This window comes from Trachypithecus francoisi, unplaced genomic scaffold (genome assembly GCF_009764315.1).
Source record: "Trachypithecus francoisi isolate TF-2019V2 unplaced genomic scaffold, Tfra_2.0 Lachesis_group3, whole genome shotgun sequence".
Classification (NCBI taxonomy): Eukaryota; Metazoa; Chordata; class Mammalia; order Primates; family Cercopithecidae; genus Trachypithecus; species Trachypithecus francoisi.
The window spans coordinates 134,435,636-134,459,672 of NW_022681468.1; the positions used below are offsets into that span (position 1 = coordinate 134,435,636).

Here is a 24,037-nt window from a genome sequence, read left to right on the forward strand (position 1 = left end):
TTTTTAGTAGAGACGGCGTTTCACCGTGTTAGCCAGGATGGTCTCGATCTCCTGACCTCGTGATCCGCCCGTCTCGGCCTCCCAAAGTGCTGGGATTACAGGCTTGAGCCACCGCGCCCGGCCCATTCTCCTGAATTCTAACAGTGTCTTACTGAGACACCTCATGATGTGTGTTCTCTCTTGCTTAGTGAGCAATGAATTTAACTTGTTCAACCACAAATGTCCCTGTGTCTCTGGCTGAAGGGCGTATTTCAGAGATCTTAACAGTCTTTATTATGCCTTTTGATGACGACCACCACTTTTTTTTTTTTTTGAGACAGAGTCTTGCTCTTGTTGCCCCAGGCTGGAGTGCAGTGGCACGATCTAGGCTGAACGCAACCTCTGCCTCCCAGGTTCAAGGGATTCGCCTGCCTCAGCCTCCTAAGTAGCTGGGATTACAGGTACACACCACCACCTTTGGCTAATTTTTGTATTTTTAATAGAAATGGGGTTTCACCATGTTGGCCAGGTTGGTCTCCAACTCCTAACCTCAAGTAATCCACCTGCCTCGGCCTCCCACAGTGCTGGGATTACAGGCGTGAGCCACCGCGCCCTACCCACGGAGTGCTTTTTTTTTTTTTTTTTCTTAATCAGAGGATATGGGCCTATTCTTTGACCGCTCGCTTAGACTGCAAGGTAACTAAGAATCGGTAATACACTCCGGTCTGGGGGCCTAGATAGTCACGCATGGAGTCCGCCAGGTGGTGGCGGCGGAGCACGCTGGGAACGCAGGGCTTCCGTCGGCCTGGCCCGGAAGGGCTGGCGCTTGGTAACCCCAGTTTCCCTAGCAACCAAGCAGGCGAAAGCAGCAGCCAGCCGCGCTACGCTCCCGTTGATCCCGGGATGCCCCTTCAGGTTAGCGATTACAGCTGGCAGCAGACGAAGACTGCGGTCTTTCTGTCTCTGCCCCTCAAAGGCGTGTGCGTCAGAGACACGGACGTGTTCTGCACGGAAAACTATCTGAAGGTAAGAATGCAAGTCTTGCCTGCCCGTCCCCGGTGGTGTGGTCCGAAGCTTCTACAAGAGCGCAGCTGGGCACGAGCAACAGGCTCATCTTTACAGATAAACGTCCTAAATTTTTAATCCTGTTAAAAAAAATGAATCCCATACAGGTGACACACCATCTGTAGACAGATCGTCAGATCAGAGACTACTTTTATTCAGGGCTTCCTCATATGCCTTGCTAATCTTTCACTACCTGGAATATAGTGGGCGGTTTAGAAAGTTATTTTACCTTTTTCACGTATTTCTTAATACGCGTCCTTAATTTGTGTAACTTAGTTTCTGTTTTCACCCTTCTGCATAGGTCAACTTTCCTCCATTTTTATTTGAGGCATTTCTTTATGCTCCCATAGACGATGAGAGCAGCAAAGCAAAGATTGGGAATGACACCATTGTCTTCACCTTGTATAAAAAAGAAGCGGCCATGTGGGAGACCCTTTCTGTGACGGGTGGTAAGTTCGTTTTTTTTTGTCTTTGAAACGGAGTCTCGCTCTGTCGCCCAGGATGGAGTGCAATGGCTTGATCTCGGCTTACTGCTACCTCCGCCCCCTCGGGTTCAAGGGATTCTCCTACCTCAGCCTCCCAAGTAGCTGGGATTACAGGTGCCCGCCACCACGCCCGGCTAAGTTTTTTTGTATTTTTAGTGGAGTATTTCGCCATGTTGGCCAGGCTAATCTCAAACTCCTGACTTAAGTGATCCACCTGCCTCAACCTCCCAAAGTGCTGGGATTACGGGTGTGAGCCACCACACCTGGCCAGATGGACTTTCCTTTTTTTTCTCCAAGGTTCAATAGCTGCGTCTATGAAATAAACTAACAACAGAAGGATTGACAGAAGAAAATGTATAGAAATTTATTAATTTTTAATATTAGTGTTTAGGGGCATCACAGGGAAAAAAGTGAATACCCCACAAAGCAGTGAGATTTGAGAGTTTAGGGACTCTCTTAATAGGGGAAGGGGGAGGGGATGTAGGCCACTTAGAACAGGAAATGATTTTTAGGAAAGATGAATGGATCCTTAGAAGAATAGATAGGAGATGTGATAGTTTTTAACAAAGTTTGTCAGAGTGTGGTGTTGACTGGTAGTTTCCTCATCTGGGAGAATAGTCAATATTCCCTGGTTAATGAAACTCCAGGGGAAGAGATTTATGACTCTTGAGTTCCTTTTGGAAAATCTGTTTTTAGGCAGATGAGAGTTCAGAGAAAACCTCTCCCTGCATTTGCTGCTTTTCAGGTGCCTTTAACTCAAAATGACTGCTATATCAAAGCAGCATAGTTTGGGGTGGCATATCCTGAACTCTTTCAATTGCTCTTTTAGAAAAAAAAAAAAAAGGCTTATGAGCCTAATTTAAGTGATACAGTGCGTCAGCAGCCATTTAAGTAAACCTAAAGGCCAAATTAGTTAAAGTTAGAGCACATTAAGCGGAAGATGTGGGCGCATATCTTAAGGGTAAGCCCTCCTGATGGTAAGCTTAAGGGTAAGCCTTTGTTGAATGCTTAACTTTGCATTAGGCGTTAACATACCTGTAATTCCGTGAAACAATCTGTCACTTAGGTATTATTACCCTTTTTTTATAGGGGAGGCTACTGACACATGGAAAGGCTGAATAATTGGCAAAATCACACAGCTAGTGACTGGCAGCCTCGAACTGGAGCCTTAGCAGTTTCACTCTAGAGCAGATGTTCCCAACCCTGGCTACATATTTGAATCAGCTATGAAATTTTAAAATAATACCCTAAACCAGTCAAATCAGTTTTTGGGAATAGGATTCAGGTGTTGGTAGTTTTTGAAAAGCTTTCCAGGGATTATAATGAGCAGCCAAAATTGAAATACCCAGTTGTTGTTTGGTTTTGTTTTGTTTGTTTTGAGAGACAGAGTCTCGCTGTCGCCCAGGCTGGAGTGCAGTGGGGTGATCTCGGCTCACTGCAACCTCCACCTCCTAGGTTTAAGTGATTCTTCAGCCTCAGCCTCCCAAGTAGCTGGGACTCCAGGCACATGCCACCATGTCCAGCTAATTTTTGTATTTTTTAGTAGAGACAGGGTTTCACTATATGTTGGCCAGGCCGGTCTCGAACTCCTGACCTCAAGTGATCCGCCCGCCTTGGCCTCCCAAAGTGCTGGGATTACAGGCCTGAGCCACCGCAACTGGCCTGACATCCCCAGTTTTAAAGCTAGTTCTCTGTAATCTTACTAAGCCAGTTGTCAGTACTTTGTACTGATACCAAGATCAGCTTCGATAGTCAGTACATGTCCTCTACTGCTTTAGCCCTGTTCTTCTTCTTTCTTCTTTAGTTGTCATGTTTTCTAATACTTCATGTTTACTGCCTGGGATTTCTTTTTTTTAATTTTGGGTTTTTTAAGAGATAGAATCTCACTCTGTGACCAACGCTGGAGTGTGGTTGATGTTATAGCTCTTTGTAACCTCAAACTCCTAGGTTCCAGCAATTCTCCTGCCTTGACCTCCTGAGTAGCTGGGACTACGGGTGTGCACCAAAACACCTAGTTAATTATTTTTATTTTTGTAGAGACAGGGTCTCACTATGTTGCCCATAGGTCTTGAACTCCTAGGTTCAAGTAATTCTCCCACTTTGGCCTCCCAAATGCTGGGATTTCAGGTGTAAACCACTACACCCAGCCTACTGCCTGGAATTTCTTTTAAGTCTTTGGCATTAAGCCTTGAATATGGACTCTTGAGGATAGAAAGAGTTGCAACCATTCTTTCTATCAAGGCTTTCTTGGTATCTTATAGTGGAATTTAATTTTTAATTTCCAAGACCAAGGTAGAATTTATTTTTCTGAGATCGGGTATTCAGCTCAGAGAATACTGGTTAAGGTAGGTTAACACAGCCAATTTACTTAATTTTTTTTTTTTTTTTTTTTAGTGAGCCCCAGACTACCTAAAGAGTTTTAAATAATCAGATTCCTGTTTTTTGAACTCTAACTTCCTCTGTGACTCAGTAAGTCTATATTGGGGCCTGAGGATGTCATAAAACACACCCAGGCTGTTTTGACTTCTCACCTAAAATTGAATGTACATTTATTTTGACTCTTGTAGATTAACTTTTTCTGCAAAGGACCAGATAGTATTTTAAACTTCGCAAGCACTATGGCCTCTGTCACATCTATTCAGCTCTGCCATTGTAGCACAAAAGTAGCCACAGATGATTCATATTTATGGACATTGAAATTTGAATTTCATCTAATTTTTACATGCCACAAAATATTATTTTGATTTTTTTCATTCATTTAAAAATGTAAAAATTATTCAAGGCCTGTGGGCTGAGGGGAAACAGGTAACAGGTTGGATTTGGCCCAGGGGTCATAGTTTGCCAGCCTCTGATTTAGACAAATCAAAACAGTCCTAAAACTAACTTAAGCTGAGCGCAGTGGCTCATGCTTGTAATCCCATCATTTTGGGAGGCCAAGGCAGGTGAATTACCTGAGGTCAGGAGTTTGAGACCAGCCTGGCCAACATGGTGAAACCCTGTCTCTACTAGAAATACAAAAATTAGTCAGGTGTGGTAGTGGGTACCTGTAATCCCAGCTACTTGGGAGGCTGATGCAGGAGAATCGCCTGAACCCGGGTGTTGGAGGTTGCAGTGAGCTGAGATCTCATCACGGCACTCCAGCCTGGGCAACAGAGCGAGACTCCATCTCAAAATAAATAAATAAATAAAAAACCATTAATTTATATCACAATTAATGAACACTGATTCTACTTCAGAAACCAGGTTTGAGATTCCTTGAGAAATCAAACTCAGTTTGCCAGGTGCGGCGGCCCACGCCTGTAATCCCAGCACTTTGGGAGGCTGAGGCGGGCTGATCATCTGAGGTCGAGAGTTCGAGACCAGCCTGACCAACATGGAGACACCCCATCTCTACTAAAAATACAAAATTAGCCAGGCGTGGTGGCGCATGCCTGTAATCCCAGCTACTCATGAGGCTGAGGCAGGAGAATCACTTTAACTTGGGAGGCGGAGGTTGCAGTAAGCCGAGATTGTGCCATTGCATTCCAACCTGGGCAACAAGAGCGAAACTCGGTCTCAAAAAAAAAAGAAAGAAAGAAAGAAAGAAAACTCAGTTTTGCCAGGTACAGTGGCTCATGCCTAAAATAATCTCAGCACTTTAGGAGGACAAGGTAGGACGATCATTTGAGCCCAAGAATTCAAGACCAGCCTGGGCAACATAGGGAGACTTCACCTCTATTAAAAAAAGAAAAACATTAGCTGGGCATGGTGGCATGTGCCTTATAGTCCCAGCTACTTGGGAGGCTGAGGTAGGAGGATCACTTGAGCCCAAGAGTTGGAGGTTACAGTGAGCCATGCTCATACTGCTGCACTCCAACCTGGGTGACAGTATGTGACCCTCTCTTAAAAAAAAGAAATCAAACTCAATTTTACTTGCAATTCAGTGAGATTATTTATTTAATCTTTTTTTTTTTTTTTGAGACGGAGTCTTGCTCTGCCACCCAGGCTGGAGTGCAGTGGCCGGATCTCAGCTCACTGCAAGCTCCGCCTCCCGGGTTTATGCCATTCTCCTGCCTCAGCCTCCCGAGTAGCTGGGACTACAGGCGCCCGCCTCGTCGCCCGGCTAGTTTTTTTGTATTTTTAAGTAGAGACAGGGTTTCACCGTATTAGCCAGGATGGTCTCGATCTCCTGACCTCGTGATCCGCCCGTCTCGGCCTCCCAAAGTGCTGGGATTACAGGCTTGAGCCACCGCGCCCGGCCCTTTTTTTTTTTTTCATATAAAATATCGTGGAACTCCAGTTTATACACCAAGACCCTCTGCCTCATTATTCAAACTCTAATTTTTCTCATTTGTTCTGGAAATTCCTTCTTGATACACTCTTTATTTCTATTAGACATGGAGTATTTTATTTGGGAAGTTAATGCTCTTCCAGTATTTCTGCCCCTAAAGCTGACTCAACTGTCTACCTTCCTGTTTTTAAACAGGAGGAGAGATGAGAAGAGGCTTCAGACCTAGTTTCAGTCAGATGAATAAAATTACACACTTTTACTTACCTCTAACTGAAATTTAACATTCTCTTCAATTGTGAAGATAGGCAACAAACGATAGTAGTGTCTTAGTCTGTTTGGGTACTATAACAAAATACCATCAACTGAGAAGCTTATAAACAACAGAAATTTATTTCTCACAGTCCTGTAGGCTGGGAAGTCCAGATCAAGGTACTGGCAGGTTTGGTATGCAGTAAGGGCTCACTTTCCTGTAACTGGCACCTTACTGTGTCCTCGCATGGTGGAAGGCGCAAATCTGTTTTCTGGGGCCTTCTTTATAAGGATACTACCTCCCAAAAGGCCTTACCTCCAAATACCATCACTTTAAGGGTTTGGATTTTAACATATGAGTTTTAGGGAGACGTATAACATTCAGACCACAGCAAGCAGTATCAACAAAAACAAAAGTATGTTTATGTCAGAGATACCTCTTTTATACTCATTACTACTTTGAAATTATAATATTAGACTTGTTGCTATATATTAATGCATTAATTAAAGAAGCACATAATCGTGTATCACAATTTGGCCGGCCGCAGTGGCTCTTGCCTGTAATCCCAACACTTTGGGAAGCTGAGGCGGGCAGATCACGAGGTCAGGAGATCAAGACCATCCTGGCCGACATGGTGAAACCCCATCTGTACTAAAAATACAAAAATTAGGTGGACGTGGTGATGCATGCCCATAGTCCCAGCTACTTGGGAGGCTGAGGCAGGAGAATTGCTAATTGCTTGAACCCAGGAGGCGGAGGTTGCAGTGAGCTGAGATCGGGCCACGGCACTCCAGCCTGGTGACAGAGCAAGACTCTGGCTCAAAAAAAAAAAAAGTAGTATATCACAATTTTATTTCTTAATGTTTTATGAGTGTTTTTAATATAACAAAGTTATATTTAATATATACAAAGTTTCTTTGTAGACCTATATATTTTATTTCATACATTTTAAAACATTGTGAAAGGATCTATATTCACTACTCTGCCAAAGTGTCTGCTGCACAAAAAAGGTTAAGAACCCATGCTTGGGATATGATTCATCCCTCTACCCACCCCTTATCTACTCTCCCCAACTTTATCTTCCCCTCAAGTTTTCTCATCTCCCCTTCTGTTTTTTTTTCTGCTCAAAGGCTAGATCTTTTCCCTCAGGCCGTGAGCCTTCCTTCTATAAGATAATTTACCCACTAATGGATCACAGCCTGCATTTTGTGAAACATTGAGCCACATCAAATATAAAAATAACTGAGTTCTTGTGCAGTGGCTCATGCCTCTAATTCCAGCACTTTGGGAGGCCAAGGTAGGAGCATAGCTTGAACCCAGGAGTTGAAGACCAGCCTGGGCAATATAGTGAGACCTCGTCTCTATAGAAAATTTAAAAATTAGCCGGATGTGGTGGCACACACCTGTAGTTCCAGCTACTCAGGAAGCTGAGGTAGGAGGATTGCTTGAGCCTAGGAGGTTAAGGTTGTGGTAAGCTGTGATTGCTCAACTGCACTCCAGCCTGGGCGACAGAGATCTTGTCTCAGGAAACCAAACAAACAAACAAACAAACTGTGAATGGCAAGGTTTTATATATGTATGATAGATATAATATATATAATATATAAAAATATATAATATATTATATACATATATATATGATATATATATTAAAAATTTCATGCTACTTTATAATTTTTCATAGGGCTGGCCTTGTACTCTCATTAGGTGTAAATTATTGCTTTATATTTTTTTTTTTTTTTTTTTTGAGACGGAGTCTCGCTCTGCCGCCAGGCTGGAGTGTAGTGGCCGGATCTCAGCTCACTGCAAGCTCCGCCTCCCGGGTTCACGCCATTCTCCTGCCTCAGCCTCCGAGTAGCTGGGACTACAGGCGCCCGCCACGTCGCCCGGCTAGTTTTTTTGTATTTTTAGTAGAGACGGGGTTTCACCATGTTAGCCAGGATGGTCTTGATCTTCTGACCTCGTGATCCGCCCGTCTCGGCCTCCCAAAGTGCTGGGATTACAGGCTTGAGCCACCGCGCCCGGCCTGCTTTATATTTTTGAAGGCGATTGATCATTTTAGATGATCTCAACTCATCTTTCCTTGGAGACCTTGGAGTGATGATTTATTGTGATCAGGTTTATAAGCAAATAGCCCTAGTTTCCTAACAGAGAAGGAAGAGGATAAATGTGTCCTTGCACCTTCATCCTCACCCTCTCCCTCTCATTACCTGCCTCTTCTGTCCCTCCCCCACCCCTTCTTCTTCCTCTCCACCCCCTTCATTCTGTGGTCATTCCTTATGACTACAGTTAGTTGCTTACCTTTTAGTATTAGCTTCTTGGCCAGTTTAATATTGAAAAATGTTTTCCATGCTCCTTGTGAAGTTGGGTCCAAAGAAATCTCATCCTGGCTCAGTTTATTTAAGTAGTTTTCTCATAAGTAAAGCAAATTTATCATAATTCTAATTTAGCAATATTCTGTACATTTCAGTTGACAAAGAGATGATGCAAAGAATTAGAGAAAAATCTATCTTACAAGCACAAGAGAGAGCAAAAGAAGCTACAGAAGCAAAAGCTGCAGCAAAGAGGGAAGATCAAAAATATGCACTAAGTGTCATGATGAAGGTAAGTTGCAGATTGACAGGCAAGTCCTCTAAAGAGATAATAGTAGATTGTGTGAGGTTAGTGAGTTCCAGCTACTGGACTTCCTCAGCATTTTCTTCATACTTTTTTTTATAGGACTTACTGTGTTATATAGGCTGTCTGCTATTTATATGTGTTTTTTATTTTTATTTTTACTTTTCTTGAGATGGAGTCTCGCTCTGTCACCCAGGCTGGAGTGCAGTGGCGTGATCTCGGCTCACTGCAAGCTCTGCCTCCCAGGTTCGTGCCATTCTCCTGCCTCAGCCTCCTGAGTAGCTGGGACTACAGGTGCCCGCCACCACACCCAGCTAATTTTTTTTTGTATTTTTAGTAGAGGCAGGGTTTTACCATGTTAGCCAGGATGGTCTTGATCTCCTGACCTCATGATCTGCCCGTCTCAGCCTCCCAGAGTGCTGGGATTACAGGCGTGATCCGCTGCGCCTGACCTATATATGTTCTTGAAAATCTGAATGAAAGTCAAAGGTGTAAAAGTTGGATAATTGTTTCAGGGAGAGAGTTCTATTTCTAGGGGAGTAAAAATAAAGTTGCAATGGTGCAAGTATTTTGCTTCTTTATAAATCTTGGAGTAACGGATATGATTTTTAAAACAAGAAGAGCATATTTAAAACACTATGTCAAATTTTTTTAACTGTTAAGAGTTTTAAGTGAAAGTTTTAATCAGCAATATATTTTTTGAGAAACCACATTCCATATAATTTACCCATTTAAAGTGTACAATTTAATAGTTTTTAGTACATTCAGAGTTGTGTAACCATTACTACAATCAATTTTAGAACATTTTCATCACCCTCCAAAAACACCAATACCCATTAGCAGCCACCCCCAGTTTACCCTAACATTTAGTCTTAGGCAACTGCTTATTTACTGTCTGTCTCAATAGATTTACCTATTTTGACTAATTTTTACAAAAAAATTATTATCTCAGGCCGAGCATGGTGGCTCATGCCTGTGATCCCAGCACTTTGAGAGGTCAAGGTGGGCAGATCACGAGGTCAGGAGTTCAAGACCAGCCTGGACAACATAGTGAAACCCCGTTTCTATTAAAAATACAAAAATCATCCAGGCATGGTGGTGGGCCCCTGTAATCCCAGCTACTTGGGAGGCTGAGGCAGGAAAATTGCTTGAACTTGGGAGATGGAGGTTGCAGTGAGCGGAGATCACACCACTGCACTCCAGTCTGGCTGACAGAGTGAGACTCTGTCTTAAAAAAAAAATTTCTTATCTCAGGTTCCCATTTTGACATCTTGAAATGACTAAGGAAGCTATAGTATGCATTATTTAAGATTTTTTATGGACCCATGACTGTTTTTTGGATTTTCATAACTAGCATTTTTTTTTATCATCAACAGTTCATGATTCCAAAGATTTCTCCACTTCTTTTATCACTTTTACTTAACTTTTATATATAGCGTATGGTTATATACTTTGTCTTTTGTTTTTGAAATGGAGTCTGGCTCTGTTGCCCAGGCTGGAGCACAGTGATACGATCTTGGCTCACTGCAACCTCTGCCTCTCAAGTTCAAGCAGTTCTCATGCCTCAGTCTCCTGAGTAGCTGGGACTAAAGATGTGCACCACCATGCCTGGCTAATTTTTTGTATTTTTAGTAAAGTCGGGGTTTCACCATATTGGCCAGGCTGGTCTCGAATTCCTGACCTCAAGTGATTCACCCGCCTTGGCCTCCCAAAGTGTTAGGATTACAGGCATGAGTCACCACATTCAGCCATATAGTTTGTCTTTTACTTAGTAATTGAACTGGTCAGCTGGTCAAAGATTCCTGCCTTTAGTATACTTAATTCCATCTTTTCTTTATTGTGTGATCACAGCTGTTGACCTTTTGATTTTATCATTTTCCTGAATTTAAAAAAATAATATAAAATTTGTGGCAATAGTTAAATATTCACTGAAATAATAAAACAGTTAAATAATGGCACACATACTGCTGTATTGGTATGTCAAAACAGAACAGTTGACCAGCAGGAAGCACCACTATGCTGTACCTTAAAGCTTTTAATCTACTAATGTATGAAAGCTTGACTTTGGTATTTGGAAAGGTGATTTAGAGGAATTAATATATAAAACATGAAGATATGGCTTATATTAAGAGGACAGAGCCTACAAAAGCCAGTATTCTCTTCCACAAACTGTTTTCTCTCTTCCCTCAGTAGCGTTGAGGGACTATGTTTTGTTTCATCCTTATTATAGCCATTATCAAGTAAAGTGGTGCTCACACATTTGGATGAATTAATATGAATGCATTGCTGTAGTACTATGTACCTGTAGCAAACATCTACTTTGGTGAATAGCTGAAGGTGTATTCACTCTGTGCAATCTTAGACACTTCTTAGAAAAGAACTTTGATGATCCAGTAAGAGCAAATAGTAACAAAAGGCAACCTATTGTTAGCTTAAGTTAGCGTAAATTAATTTAAAACTTGAAGGACATCTACCAAAAATTAGTGGTTTTCAAGTAGTAACCTTTTAAAAAATAATTAGCGGGGCTGTGTCAATTCGCTATGCTGTGTGTACAGGTGTTATTCTGCTTTAGCTACCATAGCAAAACGTTCTTTAACAGAAATTTATTTTCTCATAGATCAAGGTCTGGTAGGGTCTCTTTCTGGTTAGACTCTCTGCTCTTGGGGCCTTCTTGCTGTGTTCTCACATGGTGGAGAGAGAGCACACAAGGAAGCTCTTCTGTGTTTCTTTTTTTTTGAGACGGAGTCTCGCTCTGTCGCCCAGGCTAGAGTGCTGTGGCCGGATCTCAGCTCACTGCAAGCTCCGCCTCCCGGGTTCACGCCATTCTCCTGCCTCAGCCTCCCGAGTAGCTGGGACTACAGGCGCCCGCCACCTCCCCCGGCTAATTTTTTATATTTTTTAGTAGAGACGGGGTTTCACCATGTTAGCCAGGATGGTCTCGATCTCCTGACCTCGTGATCCGCCCGTCTCGGCCTCCCAAAGTGCTGGGATTACAGGCTTGAGCCACCGCGCCCGGCCGCTCTTCTGTGTTTCTTATAAGGACACCAATCCTATGAGATCAGGGCCCCACCCTAATAACTTCATTTAACCTTGATTACTTCTATAGAGGCCAGACTATGTACAAATGTAGTCACACTGAGGGTTAGAGCTTCAACATAGGAATTTTGGAGGGAAACAAATGTTTAATCTGTAACACTGTGTAACAAACCATCTAAAAGTTAGTGGCTTAAAACAACAAACACTTATTTCTCAAACTTTTTTGTGTTGGTTGGATGATTCTTGTAATCTGAGGCTGGCTCAGTTGTGACTGGATGTTCTAGGGTGGCTTCACTCATGTGTCTAGAGCCTTGACTGAGAGAGCTGAAGTGTCTCCCCATGTGGTATCTCATCCTTCAGGAGCCTAGCCCAGGTTTCTTTGCTTGGTGGTCTTAAGAATCCTAGCATCAAGAGAGGGAAAGCCCCACTGCACAAGTGCTTTTAAAGCTTCTACTGTGTCATATTTGCTAATGTACCATTAGCCACAGCAAGTCACATAGCCAAGCCCAGATTTAAGGATTGGAAAAATACACTGTATTTCTTCTTGGAAAGAAGGATTAAGTCACATTGCAAAGTAGTATGTATATAGGGTTGGGAAAAATTCATGGCCATTTTATAGTTTACTCTGTTTAAATTTAAAAGATTAGGATTTAATTATAAAGGGGATTTGAGTCATGTAGCAAAAAAAGTTCAGAGATAGAACAATGATCAGATGTGGTTAAATCAACATTTGGACCCCATCTCTCTGCAGCATCTCTAGCACTGCCTTTTCTTTGTGCCTGCTTCGTTCTTGAGTTGATGATAGTGAGATGATCCACATCTGTACTTAATAGGGCCCGAAGGAAGATAAACCATCTGCTATTTTGACTCTCTTTGGCTCTCTTTTAAGCTCCATAAAATAATGGTTTCAGATATTGTGTGACAATATTAATAATGATAATTTTGTTGTTTTTTTTTTTGTTTGTTTGTTTTGAGACAGGGTCTCATTCTGTTGCCCAAGCTGGAGTGCGGTGACTCGATCTTGGCTCACTGCAACCTCCGCCTTTCAGGTTCAAGTGATTGTCCTGCCTCAGCCTCCCCAGTAGCTGGCACTACAGACATGAGCCACCACGCCTGGCTAATTTTTGCATTTTTTGGTAGAGATGGAGTTTCACCATGTTGGCCAGGCTGGTCTTAAACTCCTGACCTCAGGTGATCTGCCTGCCTCAGCCTCCCGAAGTGCTGGGATTACAGGCATGAGCCACCACGCCCAGCTGAGTTTTATGTATGTTTACATGCACCTTTATTTCAAGTCATTATTGTTTCAGATTTGGTTCACTACATCATCTTCTCTGTATCTGTGTTGCAGATCTATCATTCATTAACTAACAAACATTATTGAACACCGTGAAAGGTGCTGAGACAGAGCTGAACAAGCCAGTCTTCACTTTCACTTTACTCATAGTCTAAAGAGGGTAACAGACAACAAAAATCAAAGGTTGTACCAAATATGCATAAGTGATCATTGGAGGATATAAAGAAAACACTGGTTTGCGACCAGCCTGGGCAACATGGCAAAACCCCATCTCTGCTAAAAATACAAAAAAATTAGCCAGGCATGGTGGTACGCACCTGTAGTTCCAGCTACTTGGGAGGCTGAGGTAGGAGGATCACTTGAATCTGGGAGGTGAAAGTTGCATAAGCCAAGATCATTGCACTGCTGCATTCCAGCCTAGGTGACAGTAAGACCCTGTCTCAAAGAAAAAAAAATAAAAACAAAAGAGAAAGAAAAAGAAAAAAAAAACACTGGTACAAGATTGGTATTCAGCTGGGTGCAGTGGCTCACGCCTGTAATCCCAGCCTGAGGCGGGCAGATCATGAGGTCTGGAGATCGAAACCATCCTGGCTAACACGGTGAGACCTCGTCTCTACTAAAAAAATACAAAAAATTAGCCAGGCGTGGTGGCGGGCACCTGTAGTTCCAGCTACTCAGGGGGCTGAGGAGGAGAATGGCGTGAACCCAGGAGGCGGAACTTGCAGCGAGCTGAGATCACGCCACTGCACTCCAGCTTGGGTGACAGAGTGAGATTCCGCCTCAAAAAAAAAAAAAAAAAAGATTGGTATTTCCTCCTGAGAGTATGGTCAAGCTGAATCCTGGAGAATGAATCACAGTTAGGTTCCTGGTAGCAAGAGAAGGAAAACCCCATTGCAGAAGTGCTTTTAAAACCCCTGCTGTGTCATATTTCCTAATGTACCATTAGCCAAATCAAGTCATATAGCCAAGTCCAGATTTAAAGATTGGGAAAATAGGCCGGGCGCGGTGGCTCAAGCCTATAATCCCAGCACTTTGGGAGGCCGAGACAGGCGGATCAGGAGGTCAGGAGATCGAGACCATCCTGGCTAACATGGTGAAACCCCGTCTCTACTAAAAAAAAAAAATACAAAAAACTAGCTGGGCGAGGTGGCAGGCACCTGTAATCCCAGCTACTTGGGAGGCTGAGGCAGGAGAATGGCGTGAACCCGGGAGGTGGAGCTTGCAGTGAGCTGAGATCTGGCCACTGCACTCCAGCCTGGGCGACAGAGCGAGACTCCGTCTCAAAAAAAAAAAAAAAAAAAAAAAAAGATTGGAAAAATAGATTATACTTCTTGGAAAGCGAGGTTTAATGGGAAAATGACATCACAGTTTGGATAAGTATATGAAAATAGGGCACACAAGGGAACATTTATTGGTCAGAAATAATATCCTAAGATTTTGAAAAAATTTCTCAAAGGTAATAGAGAACTGTCTTAAGAGATTTTCAACAAAAATGTAAAATTAGCTGGGTTTGTCTTTTAGAAAGCTCATTCTGGCTAATGAGTTTGAAGAGGTTGCAGGGAGGAGGCAGAGTTTTTGTAAAGATGGAGAAATTTTGAGCATACTTATATGTTGAAGAAGGAAGCTAGTAAAGAGGGGAAGGTTGATAATACAAGAGAGAAGATTGATGATGGAGCCGTTTTCTGGTGATATCGGGATATTTTATCTTTTTTGTTAATTAAAAAAAAATTTTTTTTTTGGAGACAGGATCTGTTGTCTAGGTTGGAGTGCAGTTACAGCTCACTGCATTGACCTTCCAGGCTCAAGAGATCCTCCCATCTCAGCTTCCCAAGTAGCTGGGACTATAGGCATATGCCACCATGCTCTACTAATATTTTGTAATTTTTTAGAGATGGAATCTCACTATGTTGCCCAGAAGAACAAAGAATAGATATCTAAGGATCTGGAAAATTCTTAAGCACACAGATAATTAAAGGAATTTTTACTTTGCTTGGAAAAGAACCAGGGTTGGCCGGGCATGGTAGCTCATGCCTGTAATTCCAGCACTTTGGAAGGCCGAGGCGGGCAGATCACCTGAGGTCAGGAGTTCGATTTCAGCCTGGTCAATATGGTAAAACCCTGCCTCTACTAAAAATACACAAATTAGCCAGGTGTGGTGGCAGCTACCTGTCATCCCAGCTACTCTGGAGGCTGAGTCAGGAGAATTGCTTGAGCCCAGGAAGTGGAGGTTGCAGTGAGCCGAGATCACGCCATTGCACTCCAGCCTGGGTGACAAAGAGTGAAATTTCATCTCAAAAAAGAAAAACAAAAACCAACCAACCAAACAAACAAAAACAAGAGGCAGGGTCATCGACAGAAAGGGAGAGATTGAGGTGGAGGTATAGGGATGTGAGGTGATTAGTGGAAGCTTGGAATACTGATGCCAGACTAATCTTCCAAAATGTGCTTTTTTTTCCTCTTTGGTAATCTTGGCTGCTACTGCCTGCTTTCCTTCTTCACTATTTTGTTCTGTAGGTTACCAACTTCTATCTTGATTTTTTTTTTTATCACTTCTTGTTTTTGTTTTGTTTTCCACTCCAGTGGAACTCTTTTTTCTGACTGATCTTTTAAACTGGATAGGTCAAATTTGAAGTGCATTTTTCTGCTGTGGTTTCTTAAAGTTGAAACCCAGAAACCTTAATCTTTGAAAGAGCTTTGCCTGATCATGCAGATAAGGTATGAGTTGCTAGTTGTCTAGGTAATGCCATAGGACCTCAAAATGATCCTTATCAGTGAATGTACGTGCCGTGTTTATCACGGGCATGTATAACTAATGTACAAAAAGACCACAATGAACTGCTTTGCCATTTTATTCTATTTTATTTGTTATTTTATTTTATTTTTTATTTTTTTGAGACAGAGTCTCACTCTTGTCACCCAGGCTGGAGTGCAGTGACTTGATCTCAGTTCACTGCAACCTCCACCTCCCAGATTCAAGCTATTCTCCTGCCTCAGCCTCCCGAGTAACTGGAATTACAGGCGTCTGCCACCACGCCTGGCTAATTTTTGTATTTTTGTAGAGACGGGGTTTCACCATGTTGACCAGGCTGGTCTCAAACTCCTGACCTCAGGTGATCCACTCGCCTCGGCCTCCCAAAGTGCTAGGATTACATACATAATACATACATATTTACATATATTTTTAAATATTGTTAAAATTTATTTTTCTTTTTTTTATTGTTATACTTTAAGTTCTAGGGTACGTGTGCACAACGTGCAGCTTTGTTACATATGTATACACGTGCCATGTTGGTGTGCTGCACCCGTTAACTCGTCATTTACATGAGGTATATCTCCTAATGCTATCCCTTCCCCCTCCCCCCACCCCACGACAGGCCCCAGTGTGTGATGCTCCCTATCCTGTGTTCGAGTGTTCTCATTGTTCAATTCCTACCTGTGAGTGAGAACATGTGGTGTTTGATTTTCTGTCCTTGTGATAGTTTGCTGAGAATGATGGTTTCCAGCTTCATCCATGTCCCTACAAAGGACGTGAACTCATCGTTTTTATGGCTGCATAGTATTCCATGGTGTATATGTGCCACATTTCTTAATCCAGTCTATCATTGATGGGCATTTGGGTTGGTTCCAAGTCTTTGCTATTGTGTATAGTACTGCAATAAACATATGTGTGCATGTAAAGATAGCAGCATGATTTATAATCTTTTGGGTATACACCCAGTAATGGGATGGCTGGGTCAAATGGTGTTTCTGGTTCTAGAGCCTTGAGGAATCACCATACTGTCTTCCACAATGGTTGAACTAGTTTACAGTCCCACCAACAGTGTAAAAGCGTTCCTATTTCTCCACATCCTCTCCAGCACCTGTTGTTTCCTGACTTTTTAATGATCGCCATTCTAACTGGTGTGAGATGGTGTCTCATTGTGGTTTTGACTTGCATTTCTCTGATGGCCAGTGATGATGAGCATTTTTTCATGTGTCTGTTGGCTGCATAAATGTCTTCTTTTGAGAAGTGTCTGTTCATATCCTTTGCCCACTTTTTGATGGGGTTGCTTGATGTTTTTCTTGTAAATTTGTTTAAGTTCTTTGTAGATTCTGGATATTAGCCCTTTGTCAGATGGGTAGATTGTAAAAATTTTCTCCCATTCTGTAGGTTGCCTGTTCACTCTGATGGTAGTTTCTTTTGCTGTGCAGAAGCTCTTTAGTTTAATTAGATCCCATTTTTCTATTTTGGCTTTTGTTGCTTTTAGTGTTTTAGTCATAAAGTCCTAGCCCATGCCTATGTCCTGAATGGTATTGCCTAGGTTTTCTTCTAGGGTTTTTGTGGTTTTAGGTCTAACATTTAAGTCTTTAATCCATCTTGAATTAATTTTTGTATAAGGTATAAGGAAGGGATCCAGTTTCAGCTTTCTACATATGGTTAGCCAGTTTTCCCAGCACCATTTATTAAATAGGGAATCCTTTCCCCATTTCTTGTTTTTCGCAGGTTTGTCAAAGATCAGATGGTTGTAGATGTGTGGTATTATTTCTGAGGGCTCTGTTCTGTTCCAGTGTTCTATATCTCTGTTTTGGTACCAGTAACATGCTGTTTTGGTCGCTGAAGCCTTGTAGTATAGTTTGAAGTTAGGTAGCGTGATGCCTCCAGCTTTGTTCTTTTTGTTTAGGATTGTCTTGGCAATGTGGGCTCTCTTTTGGTTCCATATGAACTTTAAAGTAGTTTTTTCCAATTCTGTGGAGAAAGTCATTGGCAGATTGATGGGGATGGCATTGAATCTGTAAATTACCTTGGGCAGTATGGCCATTTTCATGATATTGATTCTTCCTATCCATGAGCATGGAATGTTTTCCCATTTGTTTGTGTTCTCTTTTATTTCGTTGAGCAGTGGTTTGTGGTTCTCCTTGAAGAGGTCCTTCACATCCCTTGTAAGTTGGATTCCTAGGTATTTTATTCTCTTTGAATCAGTTGTGAATGGGAGTTCACTCATGATTTGGCTCTCTGTCTGTTCTTGGTGTATAGGAATGCTTGTGATTTTTGCACATTGATTTTGTATCCTGAGACTTTGCTGAAGTTGCTTATCAGCTTAAGGAGATTTTAGGCTGAGACGATGGGGTTTTCTAAATATACAATCATGTCATCTGCAAACAGGGACAATTTGACTTCCTCTTTTCCTAATTGAATACCCTTTATTTCTTTCTCCTGCCTGATTGCCCTGGCCAGAACTTCCAACACTACGTTGAGTAGGAGTGGTGACAGAGGGCATCCCTGTCTTGTGCCCATTTTCAAAGGGAATGCTTCTAGTTTTTGCCAATTCAGTATGATATCATCTGTGGATTTGTCATAAATAGCTCTTAGTGTTTTCAGATACATCCCATGAATACCTAGTTTATTGAGAGTTTTTAGCATGAAGGGCTGTTGAATTTTGTTGAAGGCCTTTTCTGCATCTATTGAGATAATCATGTGGTTTTTGTCTTTGGTTCTGTTTATGTGATGGATTACGTTTTTTGATTTGCGTATGTTGAATCAGCCTTGCATCCCAGGGATGAAGCCAACTTGATTGTGGTGGATAGGCTTTTTGATGTGCTGCTGGATTCAGTTTGCCAGTATTTTATTGAGGATTTTTGCATAGATGTTCATCAAGGATATTGGTCTAAAATTCTCTTTTTTTGTTGTGTCTCTACCAGGCTTTGGTATCAGGATGATGCTGACCTCATAAAATGAGTTAGGGAGGACTCCCTCTTTTTCTGTTGGTTGGAGTAGTCTCAGAAGGAATGGTACAAGCTCTTCTTTGTACCTCTGGCAGAATTCGACTGTGAATCCCTCTGGTCCTGGACTTTTTTTTGGTTGGTAGGCTTTTAATTATTGCCTCAATTTCAGAGCCTACCATTGGTCTTTTCAGGGATTCAACTTCTTCCTGGTTTAGTCTTGGCAGGGTGTATTTGTCCAGGAATTTATCCATTTCTTCTAGATTTTCTAGTTTATTTGCATAGAGGTGTTCATAGTATTCTCTGATGGTAGTTTGCATTTCTGTGGGATCAGTGGTGATATTTCCTTTATCATTTTTTATTGCATCTATTTGATTGTTCTCTCTTTTCTTCTTTATTAGTCTTGCTAGTGGTCTGTCAATTTTGTTGATCTTTTCAAAACACCAGCTCCTGGATTCATTGATTTTTTTTGAAGAGTTTTTTGTGTCTCTATCTCCCTCAGTTCTGCTCTGATCTTAGTTATTTCTTGCCTTCTGCGAGCTTTTGAATGTGTTTGCTCTTGCGTCTCTAGTTCTTTTAATTGTGATGTTAGGGTGTCGATTTTAGATCTTTCCTGCTTTCTCTTGTGGGCATTTAGTGCTATAAATTTCCCTCTACACATTGCTTTAAATGTGTCCCACAGATTCTAGTATATTGTGTCTTTGTTCTCATTGGGTACAAAGTACATCCTTATTTCTGCGTTCATTTAGTTATGTGCCCGGTAGTCATTCAGGAGCAGGTTATTCAGTTTCCCTGTAATTGAGCAGTTTTGAGTGAGGTTCTTAATGCTGAGTCTAGTTTGGTTGCACTGTGGTCTGAGAGACAGTTTGTGATAATTTCTGTTGTTTTACATTTGCTGAGGAGTGCTTTACTTCCAACTATGTGGTCAATTTTGGAATAAGTGCAATGTGGTGCTGAGAAGAATGTATATTCTGTTGATTTGTGGTGGAGAGTTTTGCGGATGTCTATTAGGTCCTCTTAGTGCAGAGCTGAGTTCAGTTCCTGGATATCCTTTTAACTTTCTGTCTCGTTGATCTGTCTGATGTTGAGAGTGGGGTGTTAAAAGTCTCCCATTATTATTGTATGGGAGTCTTAAGTCTCTTTGTAGGTCTCTAAGGACTTGCTTTATGAATCTGGGTGCTCCTGTATTGGGTGAATATGTATTTAGGATAGTTAGCTCTTCTTGTTGAATTGATCCCTTTACCATTATGTAATGGCCTTCTTTGTCTCTTTTGATCTTTGATGGTTTAAAGTCTGTTTTATCAGAGACTAGGATTGCAACCCCTGCTTTTTTTTTGTTTTCCATTTGCGTGGTAGATCTTCCTCCATCCCTTTATTTTGAGCTTATGTGTGTCTCTGCACGTGAGATGGATCTCCTAAATACAGACACTGATGGGTCTTGAGTCTTTATCCAATGTGCCAGTCTGTGTCTTTTAATTGGAGCATTTAGTCCTTTTACATTTAAGGTTAATATTGTTATTTGTGAATTTGATCCTGTCATTATGATGTTAGCTGGTTATTTTGCTCGTTAGTTGATGCAGTTTCTTCTTAGCATCGATGGTCTTTACATTTTGTAATGTTTTTGCAGTGGCTGGTACCGGTTGTTCTTTTCCATGTTTAGTGCTTCCTTCAGGAGCTCTTGTAAGGCAGGCCTGGTGGTGACAAAATCTCTCAGCATTTGCTTGCCTGTAAGGGGTTTTATTTCTCCTTCACTTATGAAGCTTAGTTTGGTTGGATGTGAAATTCTGGGTTGAAAGTTCTTTTCTTTAAGAATGTTGAATATTGGCCCCTACTCTCTTCTGGCTTGTATGGTCTCTGCCAAGAGAACTGCTGTTATTCTGATGGGCTTCCCTTTGTGGGTAACCTGACCTTTCTCTCTGAATGCCCTTAATGTTTTTTCCTTCATTTTGACTTTGGTGAATCTGACAATTATGTGTCTTGGAGTTGTTCTTCTTGAGGAGTATCTTTGTGGCGTTCTCTGTATTTCCTGAATTTGAATGTTGACCTGCCTTACTAGGTTGGGAAGTTCTGGATAATATCCTGAAGTGTTTTCCAATTTGGTTCCATTCTCCCCGTCACTTTCAGGTACACCAATCAGATGTAGATTTGGTCTTTTCACATAGTCCCATATTTCTTGGAAGCTTTGTTTGTTTCTTTTTACTCTTTTCTCTCTAAGCTTTTCTTCTCGCTTCATTTCATTAATTTGATCTTCAGTCACTGATACCGTTTCTTCCACTTGATTGAATCGGCTACTGAAGCTTGTGCATGCATCACGTAGTTCTCATGCGGTGGTTTTCAGCTCCATCAGGTCTTCTCTACCCCTTGCTGCCACCCTGAAGTTCGATCTCAGACTGCTGTGCTAGCTGTGCTAGCTGTGAGCGAGGCTTCGTGGGCGTGGGACCCTCCGAGCCAGACAGGAGATACAATCTCGTGGTGTGCCACTTGTTAAGACCGTTGGAAAAGTGCAATATTAGAGTGGGAGTGTCCCAATTTTCCAGGTACCGTCTGTCACAGCTTCCCTTGGCTAGGAAAGGGAATTTCCCCGACCCCTTGCGCTTCCCGGGTGAGGCGATGCCCCGCTCTGCTTCAGCGCACACTCCGTGGCCTGCACCCACTGTCTGACAAGCCCAGTGAGATGAACCTGGTACTTCAGTTGGAAATGCAGAAATCACCCATCTTCTGCGTTGCTCATGCTGGGAGCTGTAGACTGGAGTTGTTCCTATTCGGCCATTTTGGAACCTCCTAAAATTTATTTTTCAGTTGTTGTTCTATGTTCCTTTAACTGATCACAATCTACTTCAGGTTAATACTGACTCAGTTCCAGTAAAATATAGCAACTTGCTCTAATATAACTCCATTTTCTACTCCTACCTTTGTGCTATTAGTGCCATTCAGGTGTATGTATATGCATGTATACTTGTTGTAATCCCAACAATATGTGTTATGATTTTACATTAAAAATCATTGTTTCTTAAAAAATCTTAGGTTTTTAAATAAATGAAGAGTAGAAAGCAAAAATATATATATATTGTATTTTTAAAAAGTTTATTTTCTAATTGTGATAAAATATACCTAACATAAATTACCATCTTTAAGTATATAGTTCAGTGGCATTAAGTGTGTTGGCAACCGTCACTACTGGCCATCTCCAGAACTCTTTTCTTTTCGTTTCTTTTCTTTTTTGAGCTGGAGTCTCGCTGTGCCGCCCAGGCTGGAGTGCAGTGGCACGATCTCAGCTCACTGCAACCTCCGCCTCCCAGGTTCAAGTCATTCTCCTGCCTCAGCCTCCCGAGTAGCTGGGATTACAGGCACGTGCCACCACGCCCGGCTAATTTTTTGTATTTTTAGTAGAGACGGGGTTTCACCAAGTTGGCCAGGTTGGTCTCTTAACTCCTGACCTCAGGTGATCCGCCCTCCTCGGCCTCCCAAAGTGCTGGGATTACAGGCGTGAGCCACTGTGCCCAGCCCTCCAGAACTCTTTTCATCTTGCACAATTAAAACTCTGTACCCATTAAACAATAACTCTTTATTCCCCATCCTCCCAGCCCTTGACAGCCACCATTCTACTTTTTATTTCTATGAATTTGACTATTTTAGGTACTTCATGTAAGTGGAATTACACAGTGTTTGTCCTTTTGTGACCGTTTTATATTTTTTTTTAGCATACTTTGTCTTCAAGGTTCATCCTTGTTTTAGCTTGTGTCAAAATTTCCTTCCTTTTTAAGGCTGAATCATGTTCTATTAATATATATAGACCATATTAAAAAAATCTGTTTGTATTGTCTTTTATGCTTACCCACATATTCACCATTTCCCATACTCTTCATTCTTTGTTGTAGATATGAATTAGTTAATATCTGGTATCATTTTCCTTTTAGCCTGAAGATCTCTTTTTAGTGTACCTTTGTTTTCTTTTCTCTTTTAAGAGATAAGGTCTCACTCTGCTGTCCGGGTTAGAGTACAGTGGTACAGTCATAGCTCACTGTAACTTCAAACTTCTGGTCTCAAGCAGTTTTCCTGCCTCAGTCTCCTGAGTAGTTGGGACTACATGCACATGCCACCATGTCTGTCTAGTAAAGATGGGGATACTTGGCCGGGCGCGGTGGCTCAAGCCTGTAATCCCAGCACTTTGGGAGGCCGAGACGGGCAGATCACGAGGTCAGCAGATCGAGACCATCCTGGCTAACATGGTGAAACCCCATCTCTACTAAAAAATACAAAAAAAAAAAAAAAAAAAACTAGCTGGGCGAGGTGGCGGGTGCCTGTAGTCCCAGCTACTCGGGAAGCTGAGGCAGGAGAATGGTGTAAACCCGGGAGGCGGAGCTTGCAGTGAGCTTAGATCCGGCCACTGTACCCCAGCCTGGGCGACAGAGCGAGACTCCGTCTCAAAAAAGAAAAATAAAAAGATGGGGATACCCTGTGTTACCCAGGCTGGTCTTGAACTCCTGGCCTCAAGCAATTCTCCTGCCTTGGCATCCCAAATCACACCTGGGATTGCAGGTGTGAGCCACCTCCCCATGCCTGGCCCTTTTTTAAAAAAGTGTATCTTATAGAGCAGGTCTATTAGCAACATATTCCCTCTGTTTTCATTTGTCTTGGAATGTATTTTGCTTTCACTTGTGAAGAATAGTTTTGGTAAATATAAATTTTGTAGTTTATGGTTTTGTTTTTTTCTGTTGGTACTTTGAACATGTCATCTCATTGTCTTCTATCCATTGTTTCATGAGAGAGCCTTAAAAGGTTATGATAGACTCACCATGCATCCGTAGCTCTCTCATTTACATGATCTTTCCACTAAATTTCTGACTACTTAGGCACTTATCCTAACCAGGACCTCAACCTCAGACCAACTGCAAATTTTTCCTCTTTATTCCCAACCAAGCCTACCACTTTTATCCACCAACGCTACAGGTTTTCACTGCCCTACCCAGAAATGAGCACACCCTTTGTAGCAAGAAGCTGCTAGGTTCTTTTTGGTAATTTCATGTTGGTATGGGTTGAGCATTTATAATAAAAAAATACAAAATCTGAAATGCCCCAAAATTTGTAACTTTTGAGCACTAACACAATGCTCAAAGGAAGTGCTCACTGGAGCATTTTGGGTTTCAGATTTTCGGAGTAAGGATGCTCAACCAGTATATATTCTGCAATATTCCAAAATCTGAAAAAAATCCAAAATCTGAAACACTTCTAGTTCCAAGCATTTTGGACAAGGGATACTCAGTCTGTAAAATTGCCAGGCTCATCATCCTAGCTGGAAGGGGGTGTTAGGAGCAACCTCAGGCCGAAGGGCACAGCTTCTT

At 41.9% G+C, this 24,037-nt stretch overlaps 1 protein-coding gene across 2 annotated transcripts in view; it reads left to right on the top strand.

Annotated features, from left to right (window-relative positions):
- The first annotated feature begins 633 nt into the window (after window positions 1-633).
- The window catches only part of DNAAF4 (dynein axonemal assembly factor 4), a 69,647-nt gene continuing 46,243 nt past the window's right edge, over window positions 634-24,037 (top strand). For both annotated transcript variants that reach the window (XM_033190046.1, XM_033190047.1), the window contains exons 1-3: window positions 634-1,005; window positions 1,346-1,493; window positions 8,520-8,653. In XM_033190046.1, the coding sequence (XP_033045937.1) occupies window positions 727-1,005; window positions 1,346-1,493; window positions 8,520-8,653 (561 nt within the window). In that variant the 5' untranslated portion in view covers window positions 634-726. The remainder of the gene's footprint in view (window positions 1,006-1,345; window positions 1,494-8,519; window positions 8,654-24,037) is intronic.